This window comes from Saccoglossus kowalevskii, chromosome 22 (genome assembly GCF_978046115.1).
Source record: "Saccoglossus kowalevskii chromosome 22, keSacKowa6.1, whole genome shotgun sequence".
Lineage (NCBI taxonomy): Eukaryota > Metazoa > Hemichordata > Enteropneusta > Harrimaniidae > Saccoglossus > Saccoglossus kowalevskii.
In genome coordinates, this window is record NC_140662.1 from 8,320,739 (window position 1) to 8,339,200 (window position 18,462).

Here is an 18,462-nt window from a genome sequence, read left to right on the forward strand (position 1 = left end):
AAACAACTTTTACAATGTTTATCAACACTTCGACACATTAATTAATTATGAAATATGAATAACTTGATTTGATTATTAACGGATTAACGTAATGCAAAGTGTGATACAATAAACGACTGGGGTTCAGTCTTCAGGGTGCTGACTTATGCAAGATGAGTCCGTGACTACGATTAGATAAAGTTTGTCGTTCTTGTTGCGGACATTGGACGAGTTAGTGTCGAACTAACTAATATATCGGACGGATCAACTTTGCTACGAATCGACAAATAAATTTGTGGGACGAATCAACCTGTAGGACGAATGTGATTTGGGACGAATCGATCGCCCCTTTAATTTATATTGTCTACCTTGTTTATGGTTACGCTGCTTTACATTCGATCTAGCACAAATTGTGGCGAGTTAAGGTGTCTTTATTCAAATAAACTAAGATACGTCATACGGAAAGTATAATACCGTAATACATGTGACCGAAACGTAATATATACTCAGATACTAGTAGTACCCGGAAGTCGTAAAAATGGAAGACGTTAATAATGAAGCTATCAAAGTCAAAAAGCAGAAGCGTGACCACAGAATGCACAAACTCGTCATTGAGAGTGTGATATCAGTAGTTGTCATCTTGATCATAACGATGGTAATAACTGTTGCCATTATTTTTAATGTAGACATGGAGCGAGAAATGGATGTAGGTAAGAACCAACGATATTTAAAGTCTTAAATTATTTACAAACTTGCAATACAGGGTATGTACGCCGCACAAACACACACCTAAAGACCAGTCACCTTACTGTGTTTTAATTGTGACGAAGTTCATGTTTATTGTTGTCCGATTTAACCGAACTAGAATTTGTGTCAAGCCCACAGAGATTTGCAGTCGTATTTGAAGTCAGTTTTTTGCCACTTTTACTTTCTGTTTCATTTGTATGGAGTAGTGTGAAGTCGTTAGACTGAGTCGTAGCTGCAGTTAGTTAGCTTGGAAGTATAATAATAATTGTATTAGCCTTTGAAACGGCGTAAAAAGTAACATACAAGTCAACAACAACAAGAAAAGAACACTTACACTATACACTTTCGGTCCATTGCCTTTGTTCAGAGACAATCAAGCTTGATACATGTAAAATACAATCGGAAAGCAATATTTTTTTATTTTCCGATAATCAGAAATAAACAACGTTTACAATGTTTACCAACACTCCGTCACATTAGTTAATTATGCTATAATTATGAAATATGAATAACTTGATTTGACTATTAACGGATTAACGTAATGCAAAGTGTGATACAATACACGGCTGGGGTTCAGTCTTCAGAGTGCTAACTTATGGAAGATGATTCCGTGACTACGATGAGATAAAGTTTGTCGTTGTTGTTGCGGTCATTGGACGAGTTAGTGTCGAACTAACTAATATATCGGACGGATCAACTTTGCTACGACTCGACAAATAAATTTTTGGTACGAATCAACTTGATTTGGAACGAATCGATCGCCCACCTTTAATTTATATTTTCTCCCTTGTTTGTGGTTATGCTGCTTTGCATTCGATCTAGCACAAATTGTGGCGAGTTAGGGCGTCTTTATTCAAATAAGCTAAGATACGCCATACGGAAAGTATAATAATGTAATACATGTGACCGAACCGAACGGAATATATACTCGGATACTAGGAGTACCCGGAAGTCGGTACAAAATGGAAGACGTTAATAACGAAGCTATCGAAATCAAAAAGCAGAAGCTTGACCATAGAATGCAGATACTCGTCACTGTGAGTGTGATATCAGTACTTGTCATCATGACAGGGGTAACAACTGTTGTCATTGTTTTTAATGTAGACATGGAGCGAGAAATGGGTGTAGGTAAGAACCGACGATATTGCAAGTCTTACGGGGTACGTACAAACACACACACAACACATAAAGACCAGTCACCTTACTGTGTGACGAAGTTCATGTTCATTGTTGAACTAGAATTTGTGTCAAGCCCACAGAGATTTGCAGTCGTATTTGACGTTAATTATTTGTCACTTTTACTTTCTGTTTCGTTTGTATGGAGTAGTGTGAAGTCGTTATACTGAGTCGTAGCTGCAGTTAGTTAGCTTGGAAGTACTGCGAATTACGGCGAAACCAACACGTATTGAACTACAGCTACACTAAACCCGAGAATGACTTTTCAGGGGATCTCCCGCTTCTGGCGTGATCGCACATGACACTAAAAGTTATTTTTTGTGTCAATTGTAACTCATGTTTAATTAATAGTTAACTAATAGATTTGTTTTGTTTAACGTTCAAATTAAGTGAATTGAATTTTAATTAACAGTTAACCGAATTTCGAGCAACATACAACGTTAAACAAAAAACCAAAAATATATATATAATGTCCAGATATCTATTGTACGTACACATGTACTACTAACTGGGTATTGTGCACATGGAAGAAGAGAATTGGATAAACTATTAGCTGGTCATGTGACCTAATTGTTTCTGCTCATATCTAATTCACAGATATATATTGTACGTACACAAGTACTACTAACTCGGCACTGTGCACATGGAAGAAGAGAATTGGATAAACTATTAGCTGGTCATGTGACCTAACTGTTTATGCACATATCTAATTCACAGATATCTATTGTACATACACATGTACTAACTGGGTATTGTGCACATGGATTAAGAAAATTGGATAAACTATTAGCCAGTCATGTGACGTAATTGATTGTGCACATATCCAATTCACAAATATCTATTGTACGTACACATGTACTACTAACTGGGTATTGTGCACATGGAAGAAGAGAATTGGATAAACTATTAGCTGGTCATGTGACCTAATTGTTTCTGCTCATATCTAATTCACAGATATATATTGTACGTACACAAGTACTACTAACTCGGCACTGTGCACATGGAAGAAGAGAATTGGATAAACTATTAGCTGGTCATGTGACCTAACTGTTTATGCACATATCTAATTCACAGATATCTATTGTACATACACATGTACTAACTGGGTATTGTGCACATGGATTAAGAAAATTGGATAAACTATTAGCAGTCATGTGACGTAATTGATTGTGCACATATCCAATTCACAAATATCTATTGTACGTACACATGTACTACTAACTGGGTATTGTGTACATGGATTAAGCGAATTGGATAAACCATTAGCCAGTCATGTGACCTAATTGATTATGCACATATCTAATTCACAGATATCTATTGTACGTACACATGTACTACTAACAAGGCATTGTGCACATGGAAGAAGAGAATTGGATAAACTATTAGCTGGTCATGTGACCTAATTGTTTATGCACATATCTAATTCACAGATATCTATTGTACGTACACATGTACTAACTGAGTATTGTGCACATGGATTAAGAGAATTGGATAAACTATTAGCCAGTCATGTGACCTAATTGATTATGCACATATCTAATTCACAGATATATAATGTACGTACACATGTACTACTAACTAGGCACTGTGCACATGGAAGAAGAGAATTGGATAAACTATTAGCTGGTCAAGTGACCTAATTGATTATGTACATATCTAATTCACAGATATATAATGTACGTACACATGTACTACTAACTAGGCACTGTGCACATGGAAGAAGAGAATTGGATGAACTATTAGCTGGTCATGTGACATAATTGTTTATGCACATATCTAATTCACAGATATCTATTGTACGTACACATGTACTACTAACTGGGTATTGTGTACATGAAAGAAGAGAATTGGATAAACTATTATCCGGTCATGTGACCTAATTGTTTATGCACATATCTAATTCACAGATATCTATTGTGCATACACATGTACTAACTGGGTATTGTACACATGGATGATGAGAATTGGGGAAACCATTAGCCAGTCATGTGACCTAATTGTTTATGCACATATCTAATTCACAGATATCTATTGTACATACACATGTACTACTAACTAGGCACTGTGCACATGGAAGAAGAGAATTGGATAAACCATTAGCCAGTCATGTGACCTAATTGTTTATGCACATATCTAATTTACAGATATCTATTGTACATACACATGTACTAACTGAGTATTGTGCACATGGATTAAGAGAATTGGATAAACTATTAGCAACTCATGTGACCTAATTGATTATGCACATATCTAGTTTACAGCTATCTATTGTACATACACATGTACTAACTGAGTATTGTGCACATGGATTAAGAGAATTGGATAAACTATTAGCCAGTCATGTGACTTAATTGATTATGCACATATTTAATTCACAGATATCTATTGTACATACATATGTACAACTAACTAGATATTGTGCACATGGAAGAAGAGAATTGGATAAACTATTAGCTGGTCATGTGACCTAATTGTTTATGCACATATCTAATTCACAGATATCTATTGTACGTACACATGTACTACTAACTAGGCACTGTGCACATGGAAGAAGAGAATTAGATAAACCATTAGCCAGTCATGTGACCTAATTGTTTATGCACATATCTAATTTACAGATATCTATTGTACATACACATGTACTAACTGAGTATTGTGCACATGGATTAAGAGAATTGGATAAACTATTAGCAACTCATGTGACCTAATTGATTATGCACATATCTAGTTTACAGCTATCTATTGTACATACACATGTACTAACTGAGTATTGTGCACATGGATTAAGAGAATTGGATAAACTATTAGCCAGTCATGTGACTTAATTGATTATGCACATATTTAATTCACAGATATCTATTGTACATACATATGTACAACTAACTAGATATTGTGCACATGGAAGAAAAGAATTGGATAAACTATTAGCTGGTCATGTGACCTAATTGTTTATGCACATATCTAATTCACAGATATCTATTGTACGTACACATGTACTACTAACTAGGCACTGTGCACATAGAAGAAGTGAATTGGATAAACTATTATCCGGTCATGTGACCTAATTGATTATGCACATATCTAATTCACATATATATATTGTACGTACACATGTACTACTAACTAGGCACTGTGCACATGGAAGAAGAGAATTGGATAAACTATTAGCTGGTCATGTGACCTAATTGTTTATGCACATATCTAATTCACAGATATCTATTGTACGTACACATGTACTACTACTGGGTATTGTGTACATGGATAAAGCGAATTGGAGAAACCATTAGCCAGTCATGTGACCTAATTGTTTATGCACATATCTAATTTACATATATCTATTGTACGTACACATGTACTACTAACAAGGCACTGTGCACATGGAAGAAGAGAATTGGATAAACTATTATCCAGTCATGTGACCTAATTGATTATGTACATATCTAATTCACAGATATCTATTTTACGTACACATGTACTACTAACTGGGTATTGTGTACATGAAAGAAGAGAATTGGATAAACTATTATCCGGTCATGTGACCTAATTGATTATGTACATATCTAATTCACAGATATATAATGTACGTACACATGTACTACTAACTAGGCACTGTGCACATGGAAGAAGAGAATTGGATAAACTATTATCCAGTCATGTGACCTAATTGATTATGTACATATCTAATTCACAGATATATAATGTACGTACACATGTACTACTAACTAGGCACTGTGCACATGGAAGAAGAGAATTGGATGAACTATTAGCTGGTCATGTGACATAATTGTTTATGCACATATCTAATTCACAGATATCTATTGTGCGTACACATGTACTACTAACTGGGTATTGTGTACATGAAAGAAGAGAATTGGACAAACTATTATCCGGTCATGTGACCTAATTGTTTATGCACATATCTAATTCACAGATATCTATTTTACATACACATGTACTAACTGGGTATTGTACACATGGATGATGAGAATTGGGGAAACCATTAGCCAGTCATGTGACCTAATTGTTTATGCACATATCTAATTCACAGATATCTATTGTACATACACATGTACTACTAACTAGATATTGTGCACATGGATTAAGAGAATTGGATAAACTATTAGCCAGTCATGTGACTTAATTGATTATGCACATATCTAATTCACATATATCTATTGTACGTACACATGTACTACTAACTAGGCACTGTGCACATGGAAGAAGAAAATTGGATAAACTATTAGCTGGTCATGTGACCTAATTGTTTATGCAAATATCTAATTCACAGGTATTTATTGTACGTACACATGTACTACTAACTGGTTATTGTGTACATGAAAGAAGAAAATTGGATAAACTATTATCCGGTCATGTGACCTAATTGTTTATGCACATATCTAATTCACAGATATCTATTGTGCATACACATGTACTAACTGGGTATTGTACACATGGATGATGAGAATTTGAGAAACCATTAGCCAGTCATGTGACCTAATTGATTATGCACATATCTAATTTACAGATATCTATTGTACATACACATGTACTAACTGAGTATTGTGCACATGGATTAAGATAATTGGATAAACTATTAGCCGTCATGTGACGTAAGTGATTGTGCACATATCTAATTCACAGATATCTATTGTACATACACATGTACTAACTGAGTATTGTGCACATGGATTAAGAGAATTGGATAAATCATTAGCCAGTCATGTGACCTAATTGTTTATGCACATATCTAATTTACAGATACTGTATCTATTGTACATACACATGTACTACTAACTAGATATTGTGCACATGGATTAAGAGAATTGGATAAATCATTAGCCAGTCATGTGACCTTATTGTTTATGCACATATCTAATTCACAGATATCTATTGTACGTACACATGTACTACTAACTGGGTATTGTGTACATGGATGAAGCGAATTGGAGAAACCATTAGCCGGTCATGTGACCAAATTGATTATGCACATATATAATTCACAGATATCTATTGTACATACACATGTACTACTAACTGGGTATTGTGTACATGGATGAAGCGAATTGGAGAAACCATTAGCCGGTCATGTGACCTAATTGATTATGCACATATATAATTAACAGATATCTATTGTACATACACATGTACTACTAACTGGATATTGTGCAGAAAGCCAGTTGAATTTCGGACAGGTAGAAGGCAAAGATATGAAAGTATCTTGAAACAGGTGCAATCAATCGCCACGGAGTGCCCGACCACGCCCCAAACCGTCCAGTACTGAACTTAAAACAACATGACTGCTCTATTTATACTCAGAGAGCTCCCTAAGTGTAGCAAATATCATAATATGGTTCAAACTGTCATTGCATATGCAAATCAGATGAACTTAAGAAAGAACAATGACTAGTGATTAAATTTATATAAACTCAAAAATACATTTCTACAAGATCAAATATTGAAATATCGTCACAGCTAGTCAATACAGTTTTAATGCAGACTGTGGGATGACTGAGGTGCTGTACTTTAAACTTAAAAACTTACTTTCTCTTAGATGATCCAGTGCAGATAGATGACGAGATGACCGAAGTTCCCACATTCAAGTTCATTGATCGCTCAGAATGGGGGGCACGTGATCCCGTCAGTAGAACCAACTTGGATACGCCTGTGCAGTACGTTATTGTTCACCACACCGCAATGAATCGCTGCTACACCATGGAGGAATGCAAAGCACAAATGAGGGCTATTCAGGTATTGAATAGTTTATCACCAAATATGAAGAACTAATACTTCCTCCATTCACTCAATGCTTCTGTTGGATCATCTCATTCCACACATTTATTTAAAGATAACAATGCCCCAATTATTAATACTGTAGAATACTTTATTTTGGCCATTTCCGCTGAAGGGATGATTCCGTGAAAATAAAATCCAGGGAATATACTTTTTTTTCCTATATTTTACATTAAACTCATCACAAATCAGTGAAAATAAATTCCATACAAAACTCCCAAAAAGCCTTTTCAGCAAAAATTGATAATCTTGATTACACAACTATCCCATCAGAAGTATTGTATAGCATAACAACAAGAATTACATAGCACCATAACTACAAGTTCGAAATAAATGACAAGAAAATACAATTTATCCTAAATTTTCTCACCTTTCTTTATATTGTGTTTTTTAAATACTAGCTGAATTTCTCTATTTTTAATATTAATGATTATTGTCTCGTTTGACATTTGAACATGTTAATGTCACATTTTTTAAATAAACTTCCTAGTTCATATTCATAGTAGACACATTTTAAAATAAAATGCATTTTATCATCATTCCCATTTTTATATTGGCTCTTGTTTTCCACTGAAGCATGACATCATTTGCATAAATATTGAATATATTCAAACACAATGACTGCAATGACCACTGTCCTTGAATTTAGATAATACCATTTCTATATGATGTGTGCAAACTCAACTTGACCATGCACTACACATTCCATAAAAATGCATTTCTATCAATGTTGAAATCATGAACTTCATAGGCATGCATCTAATTTTGCCCCTCCCCCTCATATCAGTTACACTGAAAGTATGTCACGCCTGATGTACTTAATTCTTGTTCCATTTTAGAATTTTCACATGGATGTACGCAAATGGAATGATATAGGGTATAATTTTTGTGTTGGTGATGATGGTAATGTTTATGAAGGACGTGGTTGGGATACGGTAGGCGCTCATGCTACGTGGTATAACAATTACTCCATAGGTAAATAGTACATGCCTATTTGTGTTGATTGATCGCTTTTTAACGCCTTAAAGTAACAAAATATACATGAGAATAATTTTTATGAGAAACCATGTTAAAACAACATTTCATAAAATAAATTAGTAATCATCAGATTATCCTAATATTTCTTGACAACCATCTACTTAATAACTACATATCCAACAAAATTTGGAGATATGAAAACTTTATTTACCCAATGGTAAATAGCCCAAAATCACCATTTTCATGGATGTTTGACCTGTGTTTTGTGCGAAAAGTATTTTTATTGGTAATCATATATTTTTATCTGGGTTTTGTGATTAACAGCATAAAATAAAACCACTGTGTAAACATAAAGGAAATCCAATCATTTGTTTTAATCATAGTTCACAATCATAAACCTTTTTAACACCAGTTCCCTCTTTCATCACAAATTCATAAAATAATCCCATTTATAGTCTGCATTTTTTTCAGAAGATTGGGACAAAAACAGTCAAAACCAGTCAAAACTGAAAATTTACCCAACTTTTGTCTGTTGGCTACAAAATTAGGATTCATTTCCAGAAATATTGAAGATTATAAAAAAACGTGCAGAACAATTTGGCGAGAAAGTCTGGTGGTGAAAAGGTTAAAACCTGAAAACAATTGATCACAGTAAATCATACAAAGATTGTTTTGTGATGATTCACACACATCCAAGTCATTCATATTTAACGTTTTTATGGGGAAAAAAGGCTGTTTCCAAGACAACATATGCAAAATAAGCTAAAAGTGATAATTTTGGAACATTTTCCATAGGATTCCATGTACAATTATTCCATGGATAACTAATATTCAAAATTCTCCCATTTTTTGTGACAGTCATATTTAGCCCTCGTAACACTACATATCATTTTTCAGCATATGTCCCTGAACACAATTTTGAGATATGATTGAATGTTTCTGCCATAGGAACCAATGGTAAACTGTTGCAATGTTGATCAATTTCCCGAGGTCAGAAATTTTAACCTTACAGTGACCCAACCCAACTTGCTGGATTTCGAGGATTTCCAAATATTTTTTTTTTAATGGTAGCAAACTACCTTAGTGATTTTTATATTTTCATATTAGGTATCTGTGTTATGGGTGATTTTACTGACACTTTACCATCGGATGCCGCAATGAAAACAGTGCAGTCACTTATCAAGTACTGTGTTGAAAAGTAAGAGGCATTTAAATCCACCATGCTGACTATATTGGCCCAAAGGAAAGGGAATCATGATGACACTAAGCAAGATACAGTCACCGCCATCCCCACAAGAAAAGAAAACCTATTTTGTGCTATCATCAAAACCAGTGTTATTTGGCAATTATGAAAATCCTATTTTCAACTTCTTGAAAACTACCAGCTCAATTGCTTTTATGTTTGGCATGTACCAGTATAAGGTACCTTGGGTCGATCTATCTCAGATTTATTCATTTTGTGATGATATCTTCAATTCTCTAATTTCGATGAATATTTTTGTCATTTTTGGTAAAAAATCCTATTTTCAACAGCTCAATTGCTTTTATGCTTGGCATAAGGTACCTTGGGTGGACCTCTGTCAGATTTTTGTAATTTTGTGATGATATCTTCAATTCTCCAATTATGGAAAATATTTTTGTCATTTTTGGTAAAAAATGTTATTTTCAACTTTGTGAAAACTACAGCTCAATTGATTTGATATTTTAGGTAGGTGTACGCTTGTTCACATGATAAACTGCTTTCTATAATTTTACGTTCTAGTAACAAAGTGATAGACGACTATATACTATACGGTCATCGACAAGTACGTCGTGAAGGTACAACATGCCCCGGTGATACATTCTTTGACCGTGTAAAGACCTGGCCACATTGGGTGAGTTTTCAGTGTTACCTTGTGCATCTGTGGTGCATCTATGGTGTTACCATGGATACACTAATGATGGACATTGTAAAAGGTTTTCTAGATAGCTAGTGATGCTTTTTTCTTAGTTTGTGGTAACTTTTTTTTTTAAATTTATTTGTTAATTATGGGTCATACAGCGATCGTTTTCATTGGCTACAGTTATGAATCAAATATTGTTATATTTTAATCTCAACTCAAATTACTTCAAAAACTGGTTGTTTCTTATCACATTTATTTCAAAATTTGCATCATATAATTTATTTAAACCATTTACATTTTCATTCTAATTTACCAGTCAACATTTCTACTTTTTGCTTTACATTGTCATTATCGATAGCTACTGTTATTTGAGTCAGTGCTGTTATCGTTATCATGGAACTCCACCATTAACAATGATGATGATGGGTTAAATTATAATTCAAATCTATAGAAGAATGCAAAGGCAGGCAAAAAATATTGAGTAGGAGAAAATCACCCTTGAGCGTCAGTCTCACATCCATGCAATATATATTCTGTTAGAATTGATGATTTGGGAAACTGCAAATTACAACCATAAAATCATTTGAAACAAATATCTTTTTGGTCAACATAAACACAACCCCAAAAAAGTGCAGGCAGAATTGTTTTTTCACTTATTTTTTCAATGCACAACACCCTCTGTTGACAAATTGATTAAGCCCAACAAATTTGTGCACAATCAAATATTTCAGTCGACTCTCAAAAATAATTCTAGTAACTGCCTAATTTTTGAAAAAGAATAATTTGACAGAGAATTTGTTTTTGTGATACCTATCATGAACCATGGCATTATTCCTGCTAACATTTTGCACATTTGTATGCCTTTTTATACATTTTCTTAGTTAAATTTAGACAAAATGGTCTACAAGTCTTGAGAAAATATTAACAAAATTGTATAGGTTAAATTCTTGAAAGGTGACAAGTTGTCTGGCATTCAAAGGGTTACAACCTACATAAAGCCATCCTATTGTATAGTGCCCTCTATAGGTAGATTTATAGAGCGAAAACTACTAGTATATCAAATGTACTACCTTCACCTATGAATACAATGATATTTAACTGTTAGTATATTGTATGATTTGTCAATAGGTGCCGGGACAACACTTTCCTCCAACCAAATGATAACAAATTTGGTGAAAACGGTGAACATTTTATATTCAAGAAATGTGTGCATAGATGTTTATTGCATTGGTAGCGCCCTCTAGTGGTGTATATTTTTTTCTGCTGGTCTGTGCACCTTGTCATAAAGGATCAACACTGTGTTGTCTCAGATTGATTGGAACTCATATTGGTTGAATTTATATTTTTTATAGCTCTCCTGCAGATTGAACTAGTCAGGGATTACAAGTGTACACCATCATTTTGCAATCATGTTTTTAAAGGAAAAACAATCCAGTGTCACTGTACAATATCTTGCATGTTAGTATGTAAATGTTTTTTTGTGTGTGTGTTTGTAACTATATTCATACTACCGATACATGTAGTTTGTATACAGTGAGGCTCAAAATATTTTGTTATCTGAATTATATGTTTGGTACTAATTTTCAGCCAATGATGGAGTTTTGTGATGCTAAATAATACATCCACTAAATTGAGCTGTCTTTCAACACTAAACACATCGAGCTTGTTTTTTTCAGTTCAATAATGTATTTTGAGGTGATGTGAGAAAAACATGCCTGCTGCTCATACAAGACTAAAAATTCCCAATTTGTGTGAAAAATTTAATTCCAGGCCCGACTCTATTAAACTCTCGGTTTATAAAGTCTGTGAAGAATGCTAGTGAAAATTCCAGTCACCACTACACTGATAACTAAGGTAACAGGATAGTTTTTTGGGCACTTTTCAAATTTTTTGTGAATAGATCTCCAAAGCATGCTACATATATTGGTATATTTAATTTTTTGAAAAAAAAAATATCTTGTACATGTAAACTTTATGTAGAAGCAATTTGTTCACGTCCTTCTGACAAGACATAAATTTTATACATGAAACTTCAACACTGTCTATCCTTCCATTTTTTCTTTCTCAATTATGAATTTTACTAAATAAAAATTACAAAAAGCAAAAGTAACACTATATTTTCTGTGTTTAAAACACATCTCTATGTGCATGTAAGCAAAACACAAACCTTGTCAGTATTGTCAACTGTCTCACATTACAGAAGCTCAAAAATCTTAATACTTAGGATATTATTTCAATTCTAGAGATGCGCCCAAAATTGTGTCTTATAACATATAATATGGAAATGCTTTTGACATGCTTGTAGATTGTAAAAATATTTTGATAACTTTTATGAACCATGCAATATAGTTAAATTCAATAGAGGTATAGTTCAGCGTGTCAATATTTCTTCATTGTATGCATTGTATGTATGTTTGGTTATGAACAATAGCAACTTAATATGAAACATGTACAGCAATTGAAAATATTCCAAATAGTACTGGTATATTGGTGTGACTCGTATTGACTTAACAGCAGGGGACCAGGGGCGCAGCGCCCTCATTCCATGGTCATACACCCCCTTACCTTCGGGAGCAGATCTTCTGACAATCATAAAATTCTGATTGACTGGGGATCACATATGGCCACAGTCTTCAACTATGACCTGTCTGATAGTAATTTTGGCCCTAAGGAAAACAGAATGCTCCATTTTAAGTTAGAATTATCAAAAACTCCACATCCTGGTAGGGAGAACCCTATCTCCCCCGCTTGGTGGTGCCGCTGAATTGCAGTGCTCCCTCTTGCAGCAACAGTATATATGTATTCAAAGCACATTTGTCATCGATCACATGACTTTCACGCTCAAAGTCAGACAACTTCATTATCATTATTAATGAATACAGTTACAGTTGTAATTGAAGTTCATGTTAGAATGGCAAAAGTGAAGGTATATTATTTGAAAGTATTGCTGTTATTCTAGAAAGCTCTGAAAGCAAACATCAGTCAGATATTGGGTTAAAACAAAAATATGTATCCAGGCCTAAACAATTATAAAATCAAAACTTAAAAATAGGCATTTGCGTCATAAAAACGTACACAGCATCACGCTGAGGCATCAAATTAACATGCGTTTCAAACACATTCCTGCACCAAAAATGGATGTACAGTGTATGTACACCATTCCCCAAACAAACACTAATTAATTTCTAGTTATTTTATGATAGTACAATTTCAAGACAAAATGAATGCATGTTATTTTCGCATTTACATCTGAGAGGCGTGAAGACGAAACCTAGAACGCATCGGCTTAGACCTTGTGCATTTTAGGATGTGTTGTAAGCAAGATTTGCATGGTCTCTTATCTGTAAAACGGTATACAAAACATGGAGATTCCACATCAACACTCTTTGGATCCATTTCAACATCAATTATGAAAGCCTAGGTTTTGTATCTTGATTGTGCTTTTCTTCACTCTGTGTCTTATCATCGCTATTATCTTCTGAGATCTCCTCATCCTCTAATACAAAGGACTGCTTTGCCTGCTCCATCATATATCGAAGTTGGTCATCATATTTTGCACCTAACGTCCAGAGTTTTTCTAATTCATACAGTTCTCTTGTTGGTGTGAGAAATAGATGTAAAACAATATTACCTGTGAATAAAACCATCAATCCAAATCAACCATCAATGAAATTTTGTAAAAAAAAATGGTTATTTGTCAGCAAAACAGTTGAACAAAACAAAAAAACCCAAAAATGAATGTGCGTATCTATGTCATTATGTCTTGTCTTCGTACAAACTTTGAACAAAATGGTCCTGACGTATCCAACAAACGGTTGAGGACTCATGAAAATAAAACCAACCTGGTTGCCGGGTGGCCATTTTGAATCAATTCAACTTAACTAAAGGGCATACCAACTAAACAAATCAGCTGGACAAGCATTACCTAAATCAATACACATCCAATCTTCTGTATGTTTTCCCTCCACTTTCACGAATGGATCTTCAGGTCTTTTTTTCTGTTTATACTTTAAAAACAAGACATTTAAAATTAATCCAAGCAGCACAGATTCATAAATATGCATTTCCAAAGCAGGCTGAATAACAATCTGTCAAACAGAAATGGTTTCTCCAAAAAAGGTATTGGCGATCCGCTCTGCTAGGATTGCCCTTATAATCACTTTTGTCGTTTTGTGTGTGTGTGTGTCTGTGTGTGTACATTTCCAGTGTTCCAGTGTTCACGTATTATTTCTTCTGTGATTTTTTTGGCTTGGCCGATTTTGTTCAAACTTGGCAGGTAGGTCACACCTTAACCCTAGTTATAAGGAAAAATCTGGAAAATTTTTTTGGCCCACTGTTGCCATAGCAACAGCCAAAAAACTGATTTTTGGATAGCTTCGCGCCAAATGTATCTCCTCCTACAAATTTGGGATAAAATACTTCAAACATAGCTCATTCTACTCAGCTTGAGTGTGGGCACAAAGTTACCATTTGAATTTTTGATATCTGTTTTCATTACCGAGAAATTTGACCCCAAAGTTGGGGTAACTTTTCACCAGCAACGGCTCGGCTGGTTTTGTTCATACTTCACAGGTAGGTCGTGCCGTCACTAATTGGAAAAAAATCCTGGCCCACCACTGCCATTGCAACATCCAAAAACTGATTTTTGAATACTTTCGCCCCAAATGTATTACCTCCTACCAGTTTTGTACACAGTCAGCTGGCATCGGTGTCGCTGGGTGTATATGATAAAGGGAAGTTGTGCAACCAAATTTGCCGAGTTCGCAGTTTTTCGCCAATAAAAAAATAACTAAGGCAACAACTCACGGTTTTTCAGCATTTTTGTAATAAATACATTATTCTCTATCAATAATCCGCCCAAAACAGGAACATTTCTACTAATTCTTGTGTTTTTTAGACGTTTTTCGAAAAACCTGCTATTAGGCTGCAAAAGTAGAACATTCCGGAGGGGGCGAAAGGGAAGAGCCAAATTTAACGCGTAAAAATAGAACGCGTATTTTGACCTCTATGCGGTCGTTGCCAAAGAGCCCTGCGTCCATCGCCTGGCGATGCTCTTCTGTTTCACCAGTTGCGTTTTTTGACTAAAATTTGGGCAGTACTGTCAGTCACGAAAATTGATGAATAAATTAATACACATAAAATATGAATCACGGGCTAATTCAATGGTCACCGAACACTCCACTACTAAACAATCTGTGGCAAGATAGTAGCGTACTGTATATTTGACCCAGATTTGACAAGCGTGGTACAGTTTTTTGCGCGTGTCCGTAATAACGCGCACAAAGGATTGTGGGACAGAGTCCTTTATTTGCTGGCATTCTTGACTTTTGACTGCAGTTCTTTTTTTATATTTTAGAGTAAATGCTTCTGATATGCTCTTAGGTTGCTTAATATCCGTCTGAAATTCTGGACTGTGGTCATATTTTTCGATTAGGAGTCGTATATTTAAATTACTCACTGTGACTAGTGTTTTGCATTATGAAGTATATTGTTATGAAGGTCAACACACTGCAATTTAGGTAAATATTTACCATTTCGTTATTTCATTATTTCGCTTTCCAGCATTTCCGGGAAACTTTTCATTCTAAAAAATGCTATCGCAAAACGGTTGGAAATAATAAATGTAACAGCAGAATACGTCCTAGCACAGTCACTCTACTAGGAGAGAGTAACTGTGGTCCTAGTACTAAACTAAGTGACTTCTAAAGACTGAATGGTGTTTGCGAACTTCGTATTAGTTATAAACCGACGTCAGCTTCACGTTATGTCACCATGGAAACAGTGCAATTTAGGTAAATATTTACCATTTCGTTATTTCATTATTTCGCTTTCCAGCATTTCCGGGAAACTTTTCATTCTAAAAAATGCTATCGCAAAACGGTTGGAAATAATAAATGTAACAGCAGAATACATCCTAGCACAGTCACTCTACTAGGAGAGAGTAACTGTGGTCCTAGTACTAAACTAAGTGACTTCTAAAGACTGAATGGTGTTTGCGAACTTCGTATTAGTTATAAACCAACGTCAGCTTCACGTTATGTCACCATGGAAACAGCCAAAAAACATGTTGCTTGTTTTTGAGCGGAGCGGATCGCCAACCAGCCTACCGGCTTGTATTTATTATTAAGGCAACTTTTTTCTATTGTCTATGAATTGTCGGTCTTTGTTTGAAATCGAGTGAACCTCACTAAAGCAGGTGCACTACTAATAGAGCAAATACAGTATTCCAACTCACCATCTGGTTAATATACTGAGTAGTTGCCTGTAGATGACGCACCGATCGACAGCTAACGATGACAAAGTAGTCAACATACTGTTTGTGTTTTGGCACTTCGATAACACAAATATCTTGCGTATTTTCTTCTCTCAAAATCTCAACCAATTCATCAATATTGAAAACATAATGTGTTGTATGATCTGTCAGATAAAAAGTATGTGAGTATGTTTTTACAATAAGATTGCTGGCAATTTACCTTAAATAAGGTTCCACTTATTCAAGAATTGCGGAATTCCAAACTGTTTTACAATTTACTTGCCACTTTTACCAGCAGAATAAAACAAAATCCAATAATAATAAGGGGGAAGGACAACTAAAGTACATTTGCTTGAGCCCCCATCCCAGCCGAAGAATTAAATAATAGTAGAATACCTCAAGTAATTACCTCGCTTGCCAAAAGATTCAAGTTTCCAATTATTCTCCTCGTCACTATGGTGACCAAAATCAGACGCCATTTTTTTCAATAACTTCTTCAATTCCTCGTCTGTTTGAACAGATTCAGTGTGGAGAGAGTCTTTGATTTCTGGCACTTGAGAAACTCCGTCTTTAACAACATTTTCATTTGAAAAAGAATGTGTTGTCGAGTGTATGGTTCGAATTGCATGTGTAAAAAGACGCTTGGCGTAGAATAGTGTCCGCGGACTAGGATCCGAAATGTTTTTACATTTTGAAGTTGAGGTTGAGGCAAATTGCTTGAAGGCAGAAACAGGCGATGGGTGGCAACGTACACTGCATGGCTGGATATATCCGTTAACAGCAGGCGTGGCGATAAATGTCAACTTACGAAGATATCTAAGATGCAGAGTAGGTAACAACGACATGGTGGACCCGAAGAAGACGTGAAACTACGGAAAATTGATCACAACATCGGTCGACCTAGTTATCACGTGTGTGAATGTTTGTATGACCTTCGACCTTGTAGTTAGAGGGACTAAATATAATGTCGCAAAATGTTGTGTTGTGAAATTGTGATAATTTGTAAAGCTCTATTCGAATACAAAGATTTATATTATTAATGATCGTTTTCTTTTCACTATTACTAGTTCCTATCAGAGAATATGTTAAGTGCGACAGGATTTACGATAAATTGTGAGCGGTTATTTTACGACACTTTTGTTGCCTGAGATAGAAATGACTACATTTGTTGATAACTATTTGCCCTTATATTTTCCTGTTTCCAGTGACGTTATTGACTCAATATTTTCAATAAATATAAATAACACTAATAGAAATATAATAGGATGTTGATTTTATTCGCTTGAATTTAATTTGAACTCGGTAAGAGAGGGCGCCACCAGTGTTTAAAACTTGTTGTGGCACATTTTGTATAGTATCCAGTAGGACTTGAATTACATGTTCGCCCTAGGGAGAATTTTATTGATTTATTTTTTTAATCAGATTTAATAACAAAGAAGTCCCAACTTTGATAGTAGAGTTATGGACTTACATGCGGATTGGTTAACAATAATGATGGCTGTAAACAAATCGTTCTGTTCGTCCGGTCTTTATTTTTGTCGAAAACATGGGTACGACAAAAACCAAACGCGTCACATAATTATTGATTTTGAATTATGCCGTCAACTTTTCGTGTTTTTTTTTGTGTTTTTTTTCAAGTTTTCAAGAAAAACTGCC

At 34.8% G+C, this 18,462-nt stretch overlaps 2 protein-coding genes across 3 annotated transcripts; one reads left to right on the forward strand and one right to left on the reverse strand.

Moving 5' to 3' along the window:
- Positions 1 to 504: 504 nt before the first annotated feature.
- LOC100371848 (peptidoglycan-recognition protein SC2-like) lies at positions 505 to 12,663 on the forward strand. 2 transcript variants are annotated; one of them, XM_085495509.1, is made up of 6 exons: positions 505 to 689; positions 7,454 to 7,650; positions 8,532 to 8,667; positions 9,778 to 9,868; positions 10,433 to 10,544; positions 11,682 to 12,663. In XM_085495509.1, exons 1-6 carry the CDS (start codon positions 518 to 520, stop codon positions 11,712 to 11,714), a joined length of 741 nt encoding a protein of 246 aa, XP_085351635.1. In that variant the 5' UTR covers positions 505 to 517; the 3' UTR covers positions 11,715 to 12,663. The 2 variants fall into 2 exon arrangements, with proteins under 2 accessions (XP_085351635.1, XP_006825027.1); XM_006824964.3 differs by lacking the exon at positions 505 to 689 and adding an exon at positions 1,610 to 1,854.
- LOC100371996 (uncharacterized) lies at positions 12,468 to 17,704 on the reverse strand. Its single transcript, XM_002741493.4, has 4 exons — positions 17,216 to 17,704; positions 16,789 to 16,970; positions 14,479 to 14,560; positions 12,468 to 14,184 (listed from the first exon to the last, which is right to left on the reverse strand). Exons 1-4 carry the CDS (start codon positions 17,649 to 17,651, stop codon positions 13,961 to 13,963), a joined length of 924 nt encoding a protein of 307 aa, XP_002741539.2. The 5' UTR covers positions 17,652 to 17,704; the 3' UTR covers positions 12,468 to 13,960.
- Between the last annotated feature and the right edge of the window lie 758 nt (positions 17,705 to 18,462).

Excerpts from the sequence above, each read along its gene's own strand:
- LOC100371996 (XM_002741493.4), bottom strand. The coding sequence starts at position 17,651 with ATGTCGTTGTTACCTACTCTGCATCTTAGATATCTTCGTAAGTTGACA. Across the intron at positions 16,971-17,215 it reads TGAATCTTTTGGCAAGCGAG|ATCATACAACACATTATGTT; the intron begins GTAATTACTTGA and ends TTTATCTGACAG. Across the intron at positions 14,561-16,788 it reads CTCAGTATATTAACCAGATG|TATAAACAGAAAAAAAGACC; the intron begins GTGAGTTGGAAT and ends TTGTTTTTAAAG.
- LOC100371848 (XM_085495509.1), top strand. The coding sequence starts at position 518 with ATGGAAGACGTTAATAATGAAGCTATCAAAGTCAAAAAGCAGAAGCGT. Across the intron at positions 7,651-8,531 it reads CACAAATGAGGGCTATTCAG|AATTTTCACATGGATGTACG; the intron begins GTATTGAATAGT and ends GTTCCATTTTAG. Across the intron at positions 10,545-11,681 it reads TAAAGACCTGGCCACATTGG|GTGCCGGGACAACACTTTCC; the intron begins GTGAGTTTTCAG and ends ATTTGTCAATAG.